The sequence below is a fragment of the Anolis carolinensis genome, chromosome 2 (assembly GCF_035594765.1).
Source record: "Anolis carolinensis isolate JA03-04 chromosome 2, rAnoCar3.1.pri, whole genome shotgun sequence".
Taxonomy (NCBI): Eukaryota; Metazoa; Chordata; class Lepidosauria; order Squamata; family Dactyloidae; genus Anolis; species Anolis carolinensis.
In genome coordinates, this window is record NC_085842.1 from 277,401,962 (window position 1) to 277,423,301 (window position 21,340).

At 39.1% G+C, this 21,340-nt stretch overlaps 1 protein-coding gene across 6 annotated transcripts in view; it reads left to right on the top strand.

The window, feature by feature from the left end:
* Nucleotides 1-21,340, top strand: part of kiaa0825 (KIAA0825 ortholog) — a 266,901-nt gene that overhangs the window by 38,808 nt on the left and 206,753 nt on the right. For all 6 annotated transcript variants that reach the window (XR_010003921.1, XR_010003920.1, XM_008103055.3 and 3 more), the window contains exons 2-4: nucleotides 3,888-4,027; nucleotides 8,957-9,125; nucleotides 20,456-21,131. Coding sequence is in view for 4 of the 6 variants with exons in the window: in XM_008103055.3 (XP_008101262.1) it covers nucleotides 3,897-4,027; nucleotides 8,957-9,125; nucleotides 20,456-21,131 (976 nt within the window). In the remaining 2 variants the exon portion in view is untranslated. The remainder of the gene's footprint in view (nucleotides 1-3,887; nucleotides 4,028-8,956; nucleotides 9,126-20,455; nucleotides 21,132-21,340) is intronic.

Genomic DNA, 21,340 nt, shown 5'->3' on the forward strand with positions numbered 1-21,340 from the left:
TCTTTGAAGTACTTAACCTAGTTAGTTATCCTCCCTATTCAATGTGTGTATTTGATGGGTTTTTTTTCTCTTTCTTTTGCTGTTTAGATTTCTGGGTCAGTGTTCATTATCCATTTTATTGTGTAACTTTATACTCACCTTAGCCATTTTGGATTTTTTCTCCCTACCTCCTTGCTGCTGATTCTTCTTTTCCTTGCTAGTTGTACAGTTCTGCATAAATAAGCAGCATGAGGTAGCTACTCGTGTGAACCGCCCTTCAGTCTCTCCCATTTCTCTGGTATCCAGTAATAACAGGCAGAAGTACATTTATTGGGGAGCAAAGACAAAAAGCAAGCTGATGCACCTGTTCTTAGTTACAAAGTTCTTAGTTACAAAGTTCTTACAGTGAACAATTTACAGTGGCTGGGAGGGCCATCACACAATTAAAGCTTGTGCGCCAACTGTGTCCATACCTCGAAAAGTCTGATCTGGCCATGGTGGTCCATGCCCTAGTTACATCTCAGATGGATTGCAGCAATGCACTCTACGTGAGGTTGCCTATGAACATGGCCTGGAAACTACAATTAGTACAAAGATCAGCGGCTATTGACTGGAAGAAATTATAGGACACATGCCATCTCCCTATTAAAACATCTTCATTGGCTGCCTATGTCTTTCCTGGCCCAATTCAAAGTGCCGGTTATCTATATATAAAAGAGTGATGGCATCAGGGCAACCCACAAAACAAAAAAACTACAGGCCGCCCAACCTTGAAATTTGACAACACAACCCATTATCCACGGCTCCAGTAAGATACAACAAAAAGAAAAGAAAAATAAAGTCCTAATTAGAGGAGAGCAATAATTGTTTTTATCCAATTGCTGCCAGTTTAAAGGGCTAATCTCTGCCCACTTCGTCTCCTAGCAACCAATTCAGCCAAGCACAGCCAGGGTTCAGTTAGGGAACAGGCAGATTTAGGCCTCACTTAGGTCTCTTCTACAGATTATCTAATTTGCATTGGATTATATGGCAGTATAGACTCAAGGCTCTTCCACACAGCTATAACCCATTTATAATCTTATATTATCTGCTTTGCACTGGATTATCTTGAGTCCACATTGCCATATAATCCACTTCAGTGTGCATTTTATACAGCGGTGAAGAAGGGGCCTCATATAATCCAGTTCTAAGAAGATAATATAAGATTATCAATATGCAGTAGAGTCTCACTTATCCAACATAAACAGGGCGGCAGGATAAGTGAATATGTTGGATAATAAGAAGGAATTTAGGAAAAGCCAATTAAACATCAAATTAGGTAATCGTTATACAAATTAAGCATCAAAACATCATATTATACAACAAATTTGACAGAAAAAGTAGTTGAATGCTCAGTAATGCTATGTTGTAATTACAGTAGAGTCTCACTTATCCAACACTCGCTTATCCAATGTTCTGAATTATCCAACACATTTTTGTAGTCAATGTTTTCAATATATCGTGATATTTTGGTGCTAAATTCATAAATACAGTAATTACTACATAGCATTACTGCGTATTGAACTACTTTTTCTACCAAATTTGTTGTCTAACCTGATGTTTTGGTGCTTCATTTGTAAAACCATAACTTAATTTGATGTTTAAAAGGCTTTTCCTTAATGCCTCCTTATTATCCAACATATTCACTTATCCAACATTCTGCTGGCCCATTTATGTTGGATAAGTGAGACTCTACTGTACTGTATTTACAAATTTACCACTAAAATATCACAATGAATTTAAAACATTGACTACAAAAACATTGCTTATGAAAAGGCAGACTGCATTGGATAATCCAGAACATTGTATAAGCGAATGTTGGATAAGTGAGATTCTACTTTAATATGAAATAATTACTGGGATAGAATAATGCAGAACAATATAATCTCTAAAACCAGGACAGTAAATAAAGACCAACAGTCTGAAAGCAGGAAAATTCAAAATTCCACAACGGAAACAATCAGGGCCAGCTAACACCTCCCAAGAAAGGATTCTTCCAGAAAGGAAGCTGAGAAGGGAGTGAAGCACTGTGTATTACCAAAGTCATTATTATTACTATCATTACTATCATTATTATTATTATTATTATTATTATTATTATTATTATTATTGTCTTGCGGTCAACCGTGAAAATGAATACAATCTGGTTCCAAGTATTCAAAAACACTAAAATCAGAATATATAAAAATTAATGTGGTATAATAAAATAGAACAATACAATCTCTAAAATCAGAACACTAAATAAAGAACAACACTCTGAAAACATGGGAATTCCACACAGGAAACAATCAGGGCCAGCTAATACATCCCAACAAAATATTCCCATCATCAAAGTCTGGCAAATCCTCTGTTTTCGGAGGGCCACAGACAGTAGAAGCACATAAAATATCGCAAACAACACCACTCTGAAAACAAGGGAATTCCAGACAGGAAACAATCAGGGCCAGCTAACACCTCCAAACAAAAAATTTACTCGGGGAGGAAACAGCCAGGCTTTAAAGCTGCAAGGCCATTACATCCTAATCATTTTTCCTAATTGCAGCATTCATACTTGCCTCCAACAGACAAAAAAAAAACAATCAGAAATATTGTATATTCACAACCTTTAGGAAATAATATCCCCTGATGGCGCAGCGTGTTAAAGCGCTGAGCTGCTGAACTTCTGGACTGAAAGGCCACAAGTTTGAATTGGGGGAGTGGAGAGAGCCCCCACTGTTAGCCCCAGCTTCTGCCAACCCAGAAGTTCGAAAACATGCAAATGTGAGTGCATCAATAGGTACTGCTCCAGTGGGAAGGTAACGCCGCTCCATGCAGTCATCCCACATGACCTTGGAGGAGTCTACGGACAACGCCGGCTCTTCGGCTTAGAAATGGAGATGAGCACCAACCCCCAGAGTCGAACACCGCTGGACTTAATGTCAGGGGAAAACCTTGACCCTTTACCTTAACTATCACCAATTCCTCAATACTTTATTTCCCATAACACCAGACTTCGCCACAGCAACGCGTGGCCGGGCACAGCTAGTTACCTATAAAGCCCTTCACGGTTCAGGTCCATCCTGTTTATGCAACTGCATCTCCTCCTATGAAACAGTTCGGGCTCTAAGATCTGCTGGGGAGGCCCTCTTCACAGTCTCACCTCCATCACAAGTGCAGTTGGTAGGGACAAGGGAGAGGGCCTTCTTGGTAGTGGCCTCCTGGCTCTGGAATGCCCTCCCCAGGGAGATTAGACAGGTCCCCATGCTACCCATTCTCTGGAAGAAACTGAAAACCTGGCTATTGAAACAGCCATTTGTAAAAGAATAAACTTTATGTCATCCCACGGTTGGAGATATGAGATCAATCTAAAATTGGATCTTACTGTTCCTTTTCACTTGAACAGTGGCTGGGATTTTTAATGAATTATGTTTTATATAATTTTAAAATTCTGCTTTATTTTTATATTGTTTGCCTTGTCATTAACTGTTGATTTAATTTAAATTGGATATATTTATGTATGTTGTTTTCGAGATGATTCAATAATTATATTGCTGTGAGCTGCTCTGAGTCCCCTTGAGGAGATGGGGTGGGATACAAATAACTTTTGTTATTACTATTATTAATAATTGTTAAATGAAAAAAGGTTTAAGATAAAGAAGAACTAAATCGATTGAGGTTTTTTTTTTATCTGTCCTGCAACACACTGATGGAATAGGTGCTGCCTGGAGATAGGTGGGAGAAAGAAGTGCTCAGACAAGCTGTTTACATACAGCTCTATGTTTTTCCATTTTCAAACCCCGTTTAGCAGTTTTACCCTCAAATTTTCAAATGCAGCATCAATCCATACATGGTTGAAATTTTAAAATGTTCTTTTTTGTTGTCTAATTTAGCACCTGAAAATGGAGTGGGGAGGTGAATACTCGCTTGATTCTTCTAATTTGGATTGTTTGTTGAACATACTTCCTGGAGAACTGGAATTTCAACAGATCCTTGGTGATATTGATGAGAAAATAAAGAAAAATACTTCTAGGTAAGCTGCTTCTAATTCCATCATTTCTGAATTTCTTAAAATTTTCTTTAAAAAGTTATCTTAGTTATTTATAAATAAAATATATTAGAGTTTTTGTGAGCAGGTACTATCAACACCCCCTGGTGGCGCAGCGGATTAAACCGCTGAGCCGTTGAACTTGCTGACCGAAAAGCTGGTGGTTCGAATCCAGGGAACATAGTAAGCTCCTGCTGTTAGGCCCAGCTTCTGCCAACCTATCAGTTCGAAAACATGCAAATGTGAGTAGATCAATAGGTACTGCTCTGGCAAGAAGGTAATGGTGCTCCATGCTGTCATGCCAGCCACATGACCTTAGAGGTGTCTACAGACAATGCCAACTCTTCAGCTTAGAAATGGAGAGGAGCACCACCCCCTAGAGTTGGACACGACTAGACTTAATGTCAAGGGAAACCTTTATCTTTACTTAGTATTGAGATACTGATGGCATTCAGCTCCAATTCCTCTTGTTATTTGGAATCATATGGGGCTGCGCAGATGCTGGACCAGAGTCAGGAGGATGTAATGGGTTAGAAGAGGACCAATAAACTGAAGCTGAGACCCATTAAGAAAGATAATCTGTGAGTTTGTGGATTGGAGGCTGGGGGATTGGGAGGACTTCCTGCCCTGGCTAGGGGTACATTCCTTCTAATAAAGAAGGTACATAGATTGAGAGTGGCCCTAGATCCATTTATGTCATTTAAGGTTAGGGCGGATTTCATGGCTCAGGGTACCTGGCTTCAATGTCACCTGGTCTGCTTGTTAAAGCTTTCCTGGGCAGAGATAACCTAACTAAAATAGTTAATGAACTGGTAACTTCCTGATTATACTTTTACTATAGGGTTGCCCTTGAAGATGACCCATGAGTTGTAGTTATTAATGCAAAAATATAGTCACTAAGCTGCTGATCAGAATATTATATAGAAAGCATAAAACTGGTCTTAAAGGAATTTGGTAGGCTGCCAAAATTCTTTCTGTATTTAAGATGCTGATTATGACAAAGTCCTAAAAAGATTACTCCATACTCGAGGGACCACCTCTTTCTATATATGCCTGTACAAAAATTGATACCTGCTGGAGGGGCCTTCCTTTGTGTTTCCCTAGTGGAGGCAATATTCTGTGGGAGGATATGAAAATCTCTGTTGTAACAGTTCTCCAACACCTTTTAGACACCGAGTTGACACTAATACAGTACCATGAAAAACATGATTTGGGCTAAAAAGAATTCTGTAAAAATTGAAGAAACTTAGTGATACCTGAAACAAATACCTTCTTTTTCAATGAAAGGACCAAACTGGAAAACAATAGCTGTGTCTTGATAGCAGTGTATAACTTCCTTCTAAGGCTCTGAAACTTGATGCAGAAACCATAGACTTTGACTTCCAAGATATTTTGTCTAAATCTTTCTGATGCACCTCACTCAGTCAAATAAAATATGTAACATCTTTGTGAATTAGGATAGCTCAACAGTTGTTTGATTACCTAAATCTGCTGTTATTATAATTTATTTTCAGGCTAATACAGATCAGCTACAGTCCAATGCAAGCCTTTAAAGGACACAGCATGTCAATAATTTGCTCTAATGATGATAAAAAGATTAGACAGATTAAGTTTAAGAGATTGTGCTGTAGTAAAAATTTCCACCACAGTAAACTAAATAAGTGATTCTGACTTCAAGTGTTTTTTTTGCATTTGATTAAAAGTAGACATGTTGAAAGTCACATCTTAATGTATTTGTGTATGATCAGACTACAAAGTATTTTATATATTTATACTATGTATAAGCTGCTTAAAACAGAAACAATAAAAATAAGAATTCATGTTATAATGCAACACTGTAACATTCAGAAAACACGGCAGTTGGAAGCAAATGAAATCAGTTTTCTAGCTGAATAAATATAAAAGATAGAAATTCTATATATTAATAATTTATGAATCAGAAGTAAAATATTATTGAATCTGAATGTTGAGGACAGGCTAATCATGGTAATATTTTTGTATTCACTTTTTAATTGTTATATATTGTGATACTGATTTTTAATCCTCACATGCCTACTGGAAGCAAACTCTTCCATTTAAAAACAAAAACCATTAAAATCCACACAGTTAAAATAGTGTTAAAATCAAACCTTTATTTTAAAGATGAAAGTCTAATTAAAATAGTGTAGTCATGGGTGCCCTGCAGAAAATCAAAAGGGATGGACCTGCCTGGCATTCCTGGCATTCCAATAAACAGGAAAATTGTGCATGCAGCTCAGTTGCTCCTGCTTAAAATTTTTAGGGCCAAGATCAAAGTGCACTCTTGCTTGTTCAGTCTATGTATATAAGATGTATATAAGATATCCAACATTCGCTTATCCAACGTTCTGCATTATCCAACGCAGTCTACCTTTTAGTAGACAATGTTTTTGCAGTCAATGTTTTCAATACATTGTGATGTTTTGGTACTAAATTCATAAATACAGTAATTACTATGTAGCATTACTGCATATTGAACCACTTTTTCTGCCAAATTTGTTGTATAACATGATGTTTTGGTGCTTAATTTGTAAAATCATAACCTAATTTGATGTTTAATAGGCTTCTCCTTAATCTCTCCTTATTATCCAACATATTCACTTATCCAATGTTCTGCTGGCCCATTTATGTTGGATAATTGAGACTCTACTGTACTTATTTGCTATATTCCTGATACCAGAAAACTATGGGGAGGACTATGCCAGTTTGCCTGTTGCCCTACTAACAGCATAGCTTAGATCTCAAAGTATCATATAATATATTGAAAAAACTGTAGCTGAAACATATTTTTATGCTGCTATTTCTGATACTACGACACAACATCAAATCAATAGAAGAAAAAGTGTGCATTTTGTCAAGACCATTTAAGGTACAGTATCTGTGCAAATGAACATATGCATAGGGCATCCTTTGGAAACACAGATATAACTGGCACAGATTGGGAACATCCAATTATTTTTAAAAGTGCAATAAGTTGATCAAGATCCATTGAGACACACCTGTGGCCTTGTGCATTTATATCATCAATAAAATAATAGTGTTGCTGATATGAAAAATTAAACAATTGCATAATATCGTATATCACACTAGCTGTGCCTGGCCACGCGTTGTCTGGTGGTGTTGGTGAGAACTTGTTGAGGTAGTGGTGGTATTGAATGTCTGTTGTATGGTTGTCTTTATGTTTAGTATGCATTTGGTTGTTTGTGTACTGTGAAAGTGGTGAGGGTAGAGGGGGGTCTATGTCCCTGTGTAGTATTGTATAGTATTTATATGTTGTCCATGTGTTGTGGATGGTTAGATTGTGTCCTGCTGTATAGTAGAAAGGGTTGGGCTGGATGGCCCTTAGGGGTCTCTCCAAACTCTTGGATTCTATGCTTCTATTGTTGTTGTTGTTGTTGTTATTATTATTATTATTATTATTATTATTATCATCATCTTCATCATCATTATTATGTAGAGGCTGGATGGCCATCTGTCAGGAGTGCTTGGATTGTGTCCTCCTGCATGGTAGAAGGAAGTTGGTCTGGATGATCCTTAGAGGTCACTCCAAACCTTAAGATTGTATGATGATGTTGTTGTTATTATTATTAGTATTAGTATTGAGAGGCTGGGTGGCCATCTGTTGGGAGTGCTTGGATTGTGTCCTGTATGGCAGAATTGGGTTGGACTGGATGGCCTTTAGGGGTGTCTCCTAACTGTCTGATGTTATGATTCGATGTGTATTATTATTGTGCAGATATTGGATGGCCATCTGTCAGGAGTGGTTGGATTGTGTCCTTCTGCATGATATAAGGAAGTTGAACTGGATGATCCTTAGGGGTATCTGCTTACATTAGGATTGTATGATATTCTTATTCTTATTCTTCTTCTTATTATTATTGAGAGGCTGGGTGGCCATCTGTTGGGCATGCTTGGATTGTGTCCTCCATGGCAGAATTGAGTTGGACTGGATTACCACAGTAATTATTTCATATTACAGAAGAATCTCACTTATCCAACATTCGCTTATCCAGTGTTCTGGATTAACCAACGCAGTCTGCCTTTTAGAAGTCAATGTTTTTGTAGTCAATGTTTTAAATTCATTGTGATATTTTGGTGCTAAATTTGTAAATATAGTAATTACAACATAGAATTACTGAGCATTGAACTACCTTTTCTGTCCAATTTGTTGTATAACATGATGTTTGGTGCTTAATTTGTATAATCATTACCTAATTTTATGTTTAATCGGCTTTTCCTGAATCCCTTCTTATTATCCAACATATTCACTTATCCAACATTCTGCCGGCCTGTTTATGTTGAATAAGTGAGACCCTACTGTATATTTATAATCTTATATTATCTGCTTAGAACTGGATTATATGAGGCCCCTTCTACACAGCTGGATAAAATGCACACTGAAGTGAATTATCTGGCAGTGTGGACTCAAGATATTCCAGTTCAAAGCAGATAATATAAGATTATAAATGGGTAATATAGCTGTGTGGAAGGGCCTTGAGTCTACACTGCCATATAATCCAGTTAAAATCAGATAATCTGTATTTTATAGGCAGTGTGGAAGAGGCCTGAGGCCTAACTCTGTCTGTCCCCTGGGCTGAGTAGGTTGCTAGGAGACCAAGTGGGCAGAGTTCTAACTGGCAGCAATTGGATAAAAAACAATTATTCCTTTCCCTCTAATTTGGACTTTATTTTTCTTTTCTTTTTGTTGTATGAACGTAGAGGCATGGATGAGGGGTTGTGTTGCCAAGTTTAGTGTTTCTGGGATGTGTAGTTTTGTTGTTTTGTCCTAGGCTGATTTTTTTTTATCCTTTTATATATATAGATTGAAGACTTACTTAGGAAGGGATATGTATTTACGATTTAAAAGTGAAAATATTTTATTTGTTTATTCTTTAGCATTGAACAGTGTCTTAAAGAGCTTCAACAAGAAATAAATGAAACTTGTTCTGATGAATTGCTACAGGACACATCTGACTGCCTTGAGTGGTTAAATAATTGCAGTTTCAGCTCAATCAAGCCTTTGTCAACACCTCGTGGAGAATTGATCAGATTTCTCCAAACTCTGGTGAGCAAACACCCGGTTTCATTTTATGCAATAAATGCAAATTATTTTCACTTACCTTTGTCCTGTCTCTTGTTTATTATCATTATTTAGGAATATCAGTTAAATCTTTGCTAGTTTGTGTTCATTGTAATTGAATGTGAAGGTTAATACAATACTTTGTTTTACATCTGTTAAAGAGAGTGTTATATGGTCTGTGAAAACTCATTCTAAGTGTCCTGAGATAAGTCAACGAAGGGTTTTGTGGCAACCTCAAAGTCTAAAATGTTTTCTTCAGGATAATTTAGTTAGCCACAGGGATAACCTAGCTACAATTGATACACTAGTAACTTCCAGAGTAGGTACTGTAATACATTCTATCTGAACTACTCTTGAAGATGACTTGAAAGTTGGAGCTAGTGCAAATGTAGCTGTCTTGATCGTCCTCCTTTAAAATTCAAACAAGATGCTATCAAACAAAATACAGATAGTATGAGTGTAAGAAATACTGGAATAATTTAATTATTAATTGTCTATTACAGGTCTATAAAAACATACACTGGCAAAGTACATAAATGTTGCCTAGAAGAAAGAAAAGAGAACAGGTCAAACTGTAAAGTTCAGTTTGATCTTCTGTTGTTTGAAGCCAAGGAAAAGCTTTTTGCAGAAGAGATTAATCACTAGAAAGGGGCATGCCATTAGTAGGCTTCTTGTTTGGATCGTTCTATACTTGTCAGAGAGCAAGCTTACAGAATAGAGTTTTTTCCTGATCATTCGTTGGAAAGAGGGGGGGGGGACCTGTCACTTAAGCTTTGGGTTTTTCTAAATGTTCCAGCCTCTTCATGAAGATATGTAACAGATAATTTTAGCAGAAGTGATGACATTGTCTGCATTTATGATTCTATTATTTGTAGAGCTGTTGCCCTTTTCAGTAACAATTATTTTACTGGAATCCTGGATAACTACCTATATACTCGGGTATACACTGAGGTTTTTAGTCCTTTTTAGGCTGAAAAAGCCTCCTTTGGTTTATATCCGAGTAAGGGTCCTGGTGGGAAGGCATGGGCTTGTAAGAAGCCCTTCTTTCAGCCCCATGCCTTCCTGCCAGGACCTTCACCTCAGCACAACAACCCAGTTGGGTCACTGTTCTCTCTCTCCTCTCTTTCCTCTCCTCTCCTCCCTCTCCCTCTCCCTCTCCCTCCCCCTCTCCCCCTCCCCCTCCCCCTCCCCCTCTCCCTCCCCCTCTCCCTCTCCCCCCCTTCTCTCTCTCTCTCTCTCTCTCTCTCTCTGCACGCACCTTCCTCTCCTCTCTCTCCCAGCTGAGTGGCTGTGCCGAGAGCGGAGGAGAGGGCACACCCTTCCTCTCCTCAGTCCTTCCCACTTCCCCACTTCCCACCTCAGTTTTTGCCCACTCTCCCAGCACCCCTTTCCCACCCCAGACTTCCCTTTTTCTAGCTTCTCCCTTCCTATTCCTGTGTTTACTATCCCCAGCCCCCTCCCACTTTTCCAGCTCCCTTTCCACCTAGGCTTTCCCAGGTTCCAACCTCTCTTTCCCAGTTCAGTCTTGCCCCCTTTCCTACTTTCCCAGCCTCTCTTTCTCACCCCAGTCGTTCCCACTTTCCCAGCCCCCTTTCCCACCTCAATTTACCCATTTACTCCCTTCCCACTCCAATCTTTCCACCTTTCTAGCCTCCCTTTTGCAACCCAGTTTTGCAGTTTTCCTTTCCCCATCCTAATCTTTTCCAGCTGCCCTCTTTCCCACCACAATTTTCCCAGATTTTCTTAATCCCCCCTTTATACTCTAGGCTGGCGTATTTCCCACTTTTCCAGACTCCCTTTCTATCCCAGTTTTTCCCAGTTTCCAGCCCACTTCCACACCTCAGTCATTTCCCCTTCGCCAATTGCCCCCTTCCCACCCCAATCTGTCCTACTTTTCCACCTACCCATTTTCCACCTCATTTTCCCACTTTTTCAACCACCCCTTCCCATTTCAACCTTTTCCCGTTTCCAAGCCAGTCTTTCCCACTTTTCCTTATTCATATAAACACAGTGTTTCCCCCAAAATATATAGTTAAAATAAACTATGGTGATTATTGGAAGGATACGTAAGCACATTTACATTGAAGAAGGGTAGAATAATGATTTAATCAGAGTTGGGCAGTCTTATCTTTACAGTTTTATGTAAATATACAAAAACATTTAACCTATTGATGCCTCAATTAATATAATTTTATTGGTATCAATTTTCATTTTGAAATTTACCAGTAGCTGCTGCATTTCCCACCCTCAGTTTATACTCAAATCAATAAGTTTTCCAAATTTTTTTGTGGTAAAATTAGGTGCCTTGGCTTATATTTGGGTCAGGTTATACTCGAGTATATATGGTAAGTCTCCTTAGTATTCCTGTTGACAGAGGTTGAAGATGATTTGACATCTTAAAAAAAACCCCAAAATAGCCTTATAAAATATTCAATGAATCCTAATGGTAATATGTAATAATATTAGTAACAATAAAGATTAATTAAACCAACCACAACAGAGTCCTAAATTAAAAGGCACATCAATAAAAAAGGAAATAATGAGTATCCACTGGAAATATTAACCCATTTTAAATGCAAAGAATAATCAATTTTTTTAAGTGTCCAGTGAAATGAAAAGAAGGAGGGAGACAGTTTATCTTCTCTTGACAGAGAGTTCCAGAGTTTAAGAGTGACTACCCACCTCAAAAAAAAAAAACCCAAAAAAACAACAACAACAAAACACCAAACACCTCTTTTAATTCCCAATTAAATGTATCTCTACTGTATCTTTACTAACAGTGGCACTCCCTTGAAGATCTTAATATAAGAATTTGTATAGGAATTTTAAGACATAAACTGCACTTTCAATTGTACTCAGAAACATGACTAATAAGCCAGTGAAGCTACTACAAAACAAGATAACATGGTTTGCATTACCCAGACTGGTCAACAGACAGTCTGCAACATTTTGGACTGGCTAAATTTCCCAAAATAAAAAAATAAAAAAATCAAGGCAATACATTGTAAAGAATGATACAGTAACCCAAATAGGATTTACATGGCCAGGTTAGAATTTCAGATAGTAGGACAGTTGGCGCTTTAGACATAACTACGCAAACCGAGAAATTTTTTGAAATCTGGGTATCTTGGAAATTAAACATACTATGAATTTAACTCTTAATAGGGATTGTATTCCAACCAACAGAGGTTGCATACCCATTGTTTGATCCTCCTCTAAAATGGGTAGGAGCACCTCTATCTTAAGTTTTAGTTCACTCACCAACATCCTGCGAAGTTTTCTTGGACTTTGGTGGAGGGACTCAGCTGGATGCCATCAGGATATTGGACTTATCCAACCTCCAAATTCCAAATGATCTCTTTTTTAAATAGTAAAAGGCCCTACTCTCATTGCCACCCTCATTTCAAACACGATTAGTGGGAACGAGAGAGAGGGCCTCTTTGGTCATGGCCCCCCAGCTCTGGAACTCTCTCCCGAGAGAAATTAGATTAGCCCCTACATTGATGTCCTTCAGAAAAGTTTTGAAAACTTGGTTTTTTCAAGCTACCTTTGACTAAGGCGAACAGTTGAGTCCCCACCTGTTCTTATTGCACAGTCTTTTGTTCCTTATCACAGATGGCCATGATTAGCTCTCCTAATTTGCTATACAATTGAAATTACCTCTCCACCAAGACTATGGACTGAAGTGCCATGTTATCGCCTCTTTTAATGGCCATGCTTTTTACTCTGTTGAAGCTGTGTTATTGATCTACTGTGATTGTTATGTATTTTATATTATTGTATTTTATATTGTGTATTTTATACTGTTGTATTTTATTGTATGTTGTTGGACTTGGCCCCATGTGAGCCACCCTGAGTCCCTTCGGGGAGATGGGGTGGGATATAAAAATAAAATAATAATAATAATAATAATAATAATAATAATAATAATTATTATTATTATTATTATTATTATTATTATAGTATTGGATCTAGTGTGGGAATTCTGAGAGATGCAATTGGCTCTGAACAGGAAGTCCTTAGGAGTACCCTTTCACCTGTACAGGGCTGGAACCACTCTTAAACAGTGCCTTCAAATTCCAGATTTAAAAGGTGTCTCAGAAGGATATCATTGTTGATTGTATTGAAAGCAGCAGAACATACTTTCCTTTCCAGTTCCTGATGTGGATGATCTAACCTTGAGACCTATGAATCTCTTCTCCCTAAGTAGCACTGAAGTTGGTTTGAAAGGGATCTAATTGTTCTAGGGATTCCTGAACTTGAGATATCACTATTCTCAAGAATGCAGCATTCTTTTTATTATACTTTTAGCTGATCTTATATCCATTATTCTGGATAGTGAAGTATATATTTAAAATGTACATCTATATATATATATAAAAAAGTGATGGAATCCCGGCGACCGACAAAACAACAAAACTAAAGGCCCCCCAACCTCGAAATTTGACAACACAACCCATCATCCACGCCTCTAGGTTGATACAACAAAAAGAAAAGAAAAATAAAGTCCTAATTAGAGGGAGAGGAATAATTGTTTTTATCCAATTGCTGCCAGTTAGAAGGCTAAGCTCCGCCCACTTGATCTCCTAGCAACCCACTCAGCCCAGGGGACAGGCAGAGTTATGCCTCACTTAGGCCTCTTCCACACTGCCTGTAAAATACAGATTATCAGATTTTAACTGGATTATATGGCAGTGTAGACTCAAGGCCCTTCCACACAGCTATAGAACCCATTTATAATCTTATATTATCTACTTTGAACTGGATTATCTTGGCTCCACACTGCCATATAATCTACTTTAGTGCACATTTTATCCAGCTGTGTAGAAGGGGCCTCATATAATCCAGTTCTAAGCAGATAATATAAGATTATAAATATACAGCAGAGTCTCACTTAGCCAACATAAACAGGCTGGTAGAACACTGGATAAATGAATATGTTGCATAATAAGGAGGGATTCAGGAAAGCCGATTAAACATCAAATTAGGTAATGATTATACAAATTAAGCACCAAAACATCATGTTATACAACAAATTTGACAGAAAAAGTAATTCTATGTGCAGTAATGCTATGTAGTAATTACTGTATTTACAAATTTACCACCAAAATATCACAATGAATTTAAAACACTGACTACAAAAACATTGACTACTAAAAGGCAGACTACGTTGGATAATCCAGAACATTGGATAAGAGAATTTTGGATAAGTGAGATTCTTCTGTAATATGAAATAATTACTGTGGTAGAATAATACAGAACAATATAATCTCTAAAACCAGGACAGTAAATAAAGAGCAACACTCTGAAAGCAGGGAAATTGGGAATTCCACAAAGGAAACAATCAGGGCCAGCTAACACCTCCCAAGAAAGGATTCTTCCAGAAAGGAAGCTGAGAAGGGAGTGAAGCAGTGTGTATTACCAAAGTCATGATTACTACTACTACTACTACTATTATTATTGTGTTGCTGTGAACCGTGAAAATGAATACAATTTGGCTCCAAGTATTCAAAAACACTAAAATCAGAATATATAACAATTACTGTAGTATAATAAAACAGAACAATACACTCTCTAAACTCAGAACACTAAATAAAGAACAACATTCTGAAAACAGGGGAATTCCACACAGGAAACAATCAGGGCCAGCTAACACCTCCCAACAAAGTATTCCCATCACCAATGTCTGGCAAATCCTCTATTTTCTGAGGGCCACAGACAGTAGAAGCACATAAAATATTGCAAACAACACCGCTCTGAAAAAATTCACTCAGGGAGGAAACAGCCAGGCTTTAAAGCTGCAAGGCCATTTGTTGTGAATGAGCCTTCTGGGGTCAACGATACTACTGATAGTAGCAGGAAGAGAAGAAAGACTCCTCGGGAACAAGACTCATTTGAGGAGTTACAGAGAAAGAGGATTAGAGAGATATTTGAGGAATCAACAGATAAGGATTCATTTGAGGGTTTTGAAGGGGAGGATGGGCTTGAAATGGACGTTGGGGATGTGGTATGGGCAGAAGTGGATGGCATGGACTGGGCACGCGCTCCAGAGGGTTGTGATGGGGAGACTGGGCTCACTGGTAATGGGGACGCTGAGGAAACATGGGGTCCTTCAGGATCAGACCCAAGGTGGTCTAATTGGAGGAGTGGGCATAGTTCCACAGCTGCGGGTAGGTCGGCGTCGGCAGGACGGTTCCAGCTCAGATGAGGAATGGGAGCAACCTGTGGGAAGGGCAGTGCCCGGCTCGAGTTCTGAAGACGAGTTGTAAATAAATTGAGGGTATTTGGCCATTGGGCCCTTGCGTGTGGCAAGGTGGTTGTTGGGCGCCATTGGGTTTCGTGTTCCTGAAGACTGGCTTGGGACTGTGCAACTGACTTCGTCGTTTGGCTACTTGTGTCAACCCATTGACGAGGACTTTGCTGTGACGACTTCTCATCTTGGACCTTGGACTGGACATCGTTTTGGCATTACTTTTCACTCCCTATTCCGGCTTGGCCTCGTTCTCAACCCTGTAACTACTCTCCGTTACCGACTGTTGGCTTCGTTCCTGACCCTGAAGTAATGCTCCGCTCCCAATTCCAGTTTGACTCCTGGTTCTGCAGTTACTCTCCGTTACCGACCGTTGGCTTTGTTCCTGACCCTGAAGTAACGCTCTGCTCCCAATTTCAGTTTGACTCCTGGTTCTGCAGTTACGCTCCGTTACTAGGCACTGGTTTGGCTTCTGACCCTGCAGTAACTCTTTGTCCTTCGTTACTTTGTTTCCGGTACCGGTTTGTTTGCGCTGTTTCTGGCGGCAAAGTTTGGCCCAGTTTGGAACATTGTTTGTTTTGAACCTTAAGACTCTATTTTGTAACCCAGTTGGGATTCTGTTTATTTTGGACCCTTGGGAATTCGGCCCGCAGTTTGCTTTGCCTTCTTCAAGTTATCCTGCAATTTTGAGCTGAATCTAAGCAGTTTTGTTTTAATCCGGATTATATCTCTGGATAATCTGGATTATACTCCAGTTTCTTCAAAATGGGTGGACCTGAGCTGATACAACAACTCCACCAGCTCATTGAAAAGGTGTGGGTGACCGAGAAAATCCCAGCTGACTTCAAGGATGCCACCATCATCACCCTTTTCAAGAAAGGGGATAGAACAGACTGCGGGAACTATCGCGGTATCTCCCTTCTAACCTCTGCTGGGAAAATCCTCACAAGGATCCTTGCAAACCGCCTTCTCCCTGTCTCAGAAGACACCCTCCCAGAATCCCAGAATGGCTTCCGCCCCTCCAGAGGAACAGTGGACATGATATTCACTGCTCCACAGCTCCAAGAAAAATGCAGGGAACAAAACCAACCTCTGTACATGGCATTCATTGACCTTGCAAAGGCATTCGACACAGTGACTCACAGCGCTCTCTGGACCATCCTTCAAAAAATCGGGTGCCCTGACAAATTTGTGAACATCCTGCGGTTCCTCCATGATGATATGATGGCAACAGTCTTGGACAGCAACGGCTCCCAAAGTGACCCATTTAAGGTGGAATCAGGTGTCAAGCAGGGATGTGTTATTGCCCCTACCTTATTTTCCATCTTCATCGCTATGATACTTCACCTTGTTGATGGGAAGCTTCCCACCGGTGTGGAAATCATCTATCGGACAGATGGCAAGCTATTTAACCTCAGCAGACTGCGAGGCAAAACCAAGGTCACCACAACATCTGTTATAGAACTCCAATATGCCGATGACAACGTAGTCTGTGCGCATTCAGAAGAAGACCTACAAGCCACTCTAAACACCTTCGCAGAAGCATACAAGAAGCTCGGCCTCTCATTGAACATCGAGAAAACCAAAGTGCTCTTCCAACAGGCACCAGCTAATCCCTCTGCAATGCTGGAATACAGCTTAATGGTGTCACATTAGAAAACGTTGACCATTTCCGCTACCTTGGCAGCCACCTCTCCACAAAAGTCAACATTGACACTGAAATATAACACCGCCTGAGCTCTGCGAGTGCAGCATTTTTCCGAATGAAGCAGAGAGTGTTTGATGACCGGGACATCCGTAGATAGACCAAGGTGCTTGTTTACAAAGCCATTGTCCTCCCAACCCTGCTCTTCGCCTGCGAAACGTGGACTGTCTACAGACGTCACACCAAACTCCTGGAGCATTTCCATCAGCGTTGCCTCAGGAAAATCCTGCAAATCTCTTGGGAAGACAGGCGGACAAATGTCAGCGTGCTGGAAGAAGCAAAGACCACCAGCATTGAAGCAATGCTCCTACGCCATCAACTCCGCTGAGCTGGCCACGTTGTCCGAATGCCCGATCACCGTCTCCCAAAGCAGCTACTCTACTCCGAACTCAAGAACGGGAAACATAATGCTGGTGGGCAGGAAAAGAGATTTAAAGATGGGCTTAAAGCCAACCTTAAAAACTGTGGCATAGACACTGAGAACTGGGAAGCCCTGGCCCTTGAGCACTCTAATTGGAGGTCAGCTGTGACCAGCAGTGCTGCGGAGTTTGAAGAGGCATGAACGGAGGGCTTAAAGGAGAAATGTGCCAAGAGGAAGGAGCGTCAAGCCAACCCTGACCGAGACCGCCTTCCACCTGGAAACCGATGTCCTCATTGTGGGAGAACATGCAGATCAAGAATAGGTCTCTTCAGTCACCTGCGGACACACACCCAAGACACCGGAAATGGAGGATCATCATCCTCGACCTACGAGGGATCACCTAAGTAAGTAAGTAAGTAACTCCGGTTTGGTTTTTTGGAGTTTTTTCAGTTTAAATGTCTTTTTCACACTGAAGTTTAAGTGTTGCAAGCTCCTGTGTTTGTTTTATGAGCTTTTTTGAGTTGTTTATGCAATAAACTGTATTTCCATCTATTGGCTGGCGTCTGACCTTGACACCATTACATGCTAATCATTTTCCTTAATTGCAGCATTCATACTTGCCTCCAACAGACAAAAAAAAAAACAATCAGAAATATTGTATATTCACAACCTTTAGGAAATAATATCCCCTTATGGCGCAGCTTGTTAAAGTGCCGAGCTGCTGAACTTCGGGACCGAAAGGTCGCAGGTGTGAACTGAAGGAGCAGAGAGAGCCCCCACTGTTAGCCCCAGCTTCTGCCAACCCTAAAGTTCAAAAACATGCAAATGAGAGTAGATGAATAGGTACTGCTCTGGCAGGAAGGTAACGGCGCTCCATGCAGTCATGCCACATGACCTTGGAGGAGTCTACGGACAACGCCAGCTCTTCGGCTTAGACATGGAAATGAGCACCAACCCCCAGAGTCAGACACGACTGAACTTAATGTCATGGGGAAACCTTTACCCTTTACCTTAACTACCACCAATTCCTCAATACTTTATTTCCCATACCACCATACTTCGCCACAGCAACGCGTGGCCGGGCACAGCTAGTTCACACATAAGAAGTAACATGTATTACTCTTTCATCCCTCCCCCTTTATGTGCCTTGCACCTTTCAAAAAATTTGCTCTAGGGATCCCCAATCCTTCTGTTGAGGAATTGATACTGTTGCATACGACTAGGTATTGCATACAGTAAAGAAAGGATAGACTTTGTTCTGGAATGAAACAAGATTAAAGAGTACAAACATTTTGTAAGGCTGCCCTGAAAAACCTTAGAATAGCATTTTAATACAATGAGTAGAATTGTTTAAATTATCTTCTCAAAAGCTTAACAAAAATTTGCAGCAATTGTATTTAATGTGCCTACATAGCTTGGTTAAATCTGTCTTCTTTAGTTATTACTAGTAAAATATGCTCATGGGAAACATACAATATACTCTAAAATTGCCTGTGTCTACCATTTTGGATATGTTTCTTCTGTTAGGCACCTGCAGCACTGTTTGAAGCTTTTTTAAAACCTTTCAAATACAAAAGCCTGTCTTAACATAGGCAGTGTTCAAAAAGACTTTGAAATGTGAAACTAAGCTTGCAAAGCTTCAAAGACAGCTGCGGGAACTCTTCTTTTAGGAGTACCAACTCCAAGATGGTTTGTGCAAGCCTCCTGGTGACCATTTTAGGGATATATTTTCAATTTGAAAAGACTTTGAACACTCCTTAGGTTGGATAGGCTTTTGTAATTTAAAATGTTTCTGTTTAAGCTTCAAAAGCAGCACTGGAACTTGCTTGTAGAAGACATTTTTGGATTCATATTTTATAGGAGCGAAGTCTATTGGCTAGTTTGATAGTTATTTGGTTTTTATGATTTTTAATAGAAGAGCATTTTTCACAATATTATGAGAAGTTACAATTGCTTAAACATTGCTTTTTAAATCATTTTCAGAGGGCTGAATATTAAGAAAACCTGTTCTAATATTCTTGGGCACCATATACACATTAACTAACCCCATTATATTATAAAATATATTACTAATCTTTGGATCTAAATTTGAGTGAACATGTTGAGATACATTAATCATGTTTAATTAAATTACATTGATTTGGAAGGATCAGCTCCAGATATGACTGAATCCATTGTGTTCTATAGGTCTTTACACATGTTTAATGCTTTCCTCTAATATAGTTACAAACAGTCTTCAAAGAGAACCAGAAAGTGCTGAAGTTATCAGTGTAATCCTATGCATGTCTACTCAGGAGTAAGCCCTGTTGCATTCATTGCAACTTATACGTGGAGTAATTCATGTGTTATAGCATCATCGTGCAGTTTGTTAAGAAGTGTAAGATTGCAGCCTGAGGCATTTTTTGCTTTCTTTCTTAGTATAGTAGGTTATGCTTAGTTCATCTGAAGAGAAGAATGACTATAGAGAAGTAGATAATAAAAGAAATATAAAGGAATACTGTTTTGTAGATAATAGTTAATGGTGGTTAGCATTTTAAGAAGGTGTATTGTTTATTTTAAATAGTTGTTCATATAATGTTTTGTGTATACAGCTGGCCCTCTGTATCCATGGATTTTGTATCCATGGATTCAGCCCACCATGGCTTGAAGGTATTTTTTCTCCATTTTACATAAGAGATAGCATACTTAAGGGGACTTAAGTATCCAGAGTTGTTGCTATGGAATCCAATCCCAGTTGATAGCTGGGATCCACTGTATGTATCTTCAAGTCACCTGTTCAGTGCGACCCAGTTAAGTTTCTAAGACAAGGAATACTCAGAGATGGTTTTGCTAGTTCCTTCCTTTGCAATATAGACCATAGCACCAGTTATTCATTGTTGGTTTCCCATCCAATTACTAAATAGAGCTGACCCAAGATCAGATGGGATTTGGTTCATTTATTTTATTTGGGCTCTTTATAGATATAGCATCTTAACTTACTATTATTTATCTTCTTTCAGCAAAACTTGTTGAAAAATGAACAAAACCAAGAAGAAATTATTCTTCACTTTCTCCTTGATCTCTCCAGTCAATGTGGTGTTTTATTTCCCTGTACTCCAAGTGGAGCATCTTTTGAGTTTACATCCAGCACTTCGCTTCATGGTGTTGAAGATGATTCAACGGTGGATGTTCAGTGCATTTGGAATGATGTGCGATTACATCTTCGACGTTTCTTAGTAAACCAGCTCCAAAATCATCAGGAAACAAGCAATGGTGCTTTACAACAGCGGCTGCAGTTTAAAATCCAGTGTCTACAACAGCTTTTATTTCTTTATCCTGAATCAGAAGTGCTAGCCAAATATCAGAAAATGCAGAATAAATTGGTTAGTGATCTTTTGCAGAAATGTGTTCTAGAAAGCAGTGGTGAAACAAACTTTGAAAAAATGGTTCATGGTTATGAAAGTTCAATTCCTATCTTGTGTGCAATGATAAAAGAAGACCTGTATATACTAAATGGAATTATTGATCCATCTTCAACAGTGAAATTTATTAATGAAACTTATTTGGACACCATCACTGAAGAAATGACTATTCTTCTTGAAACACTGTGTGAGCTCCAGTTTAAAGAAAATGCATTGCATGGTGCTAAGTCAAACAAGAGCTCAAAGAAGCACAGAGGAACAGCTCATGTTGGGGGTTAGTGAGATTTTGTTTATGTCTATGGTTGTATTGTCTTTATCTATGGCTACAACTGAAGGAAGGATGTAAATGAAGGAATATGGCATGGTTTGCTTAACACTGTGTATTTTTCACAGATTAGATTATATGTTTAAGTGTATGCAAACCATAGAGTTAGACTAGACCAGATTAATTTATCATTGTGTCATCTGTAGGTTCACTGTTCT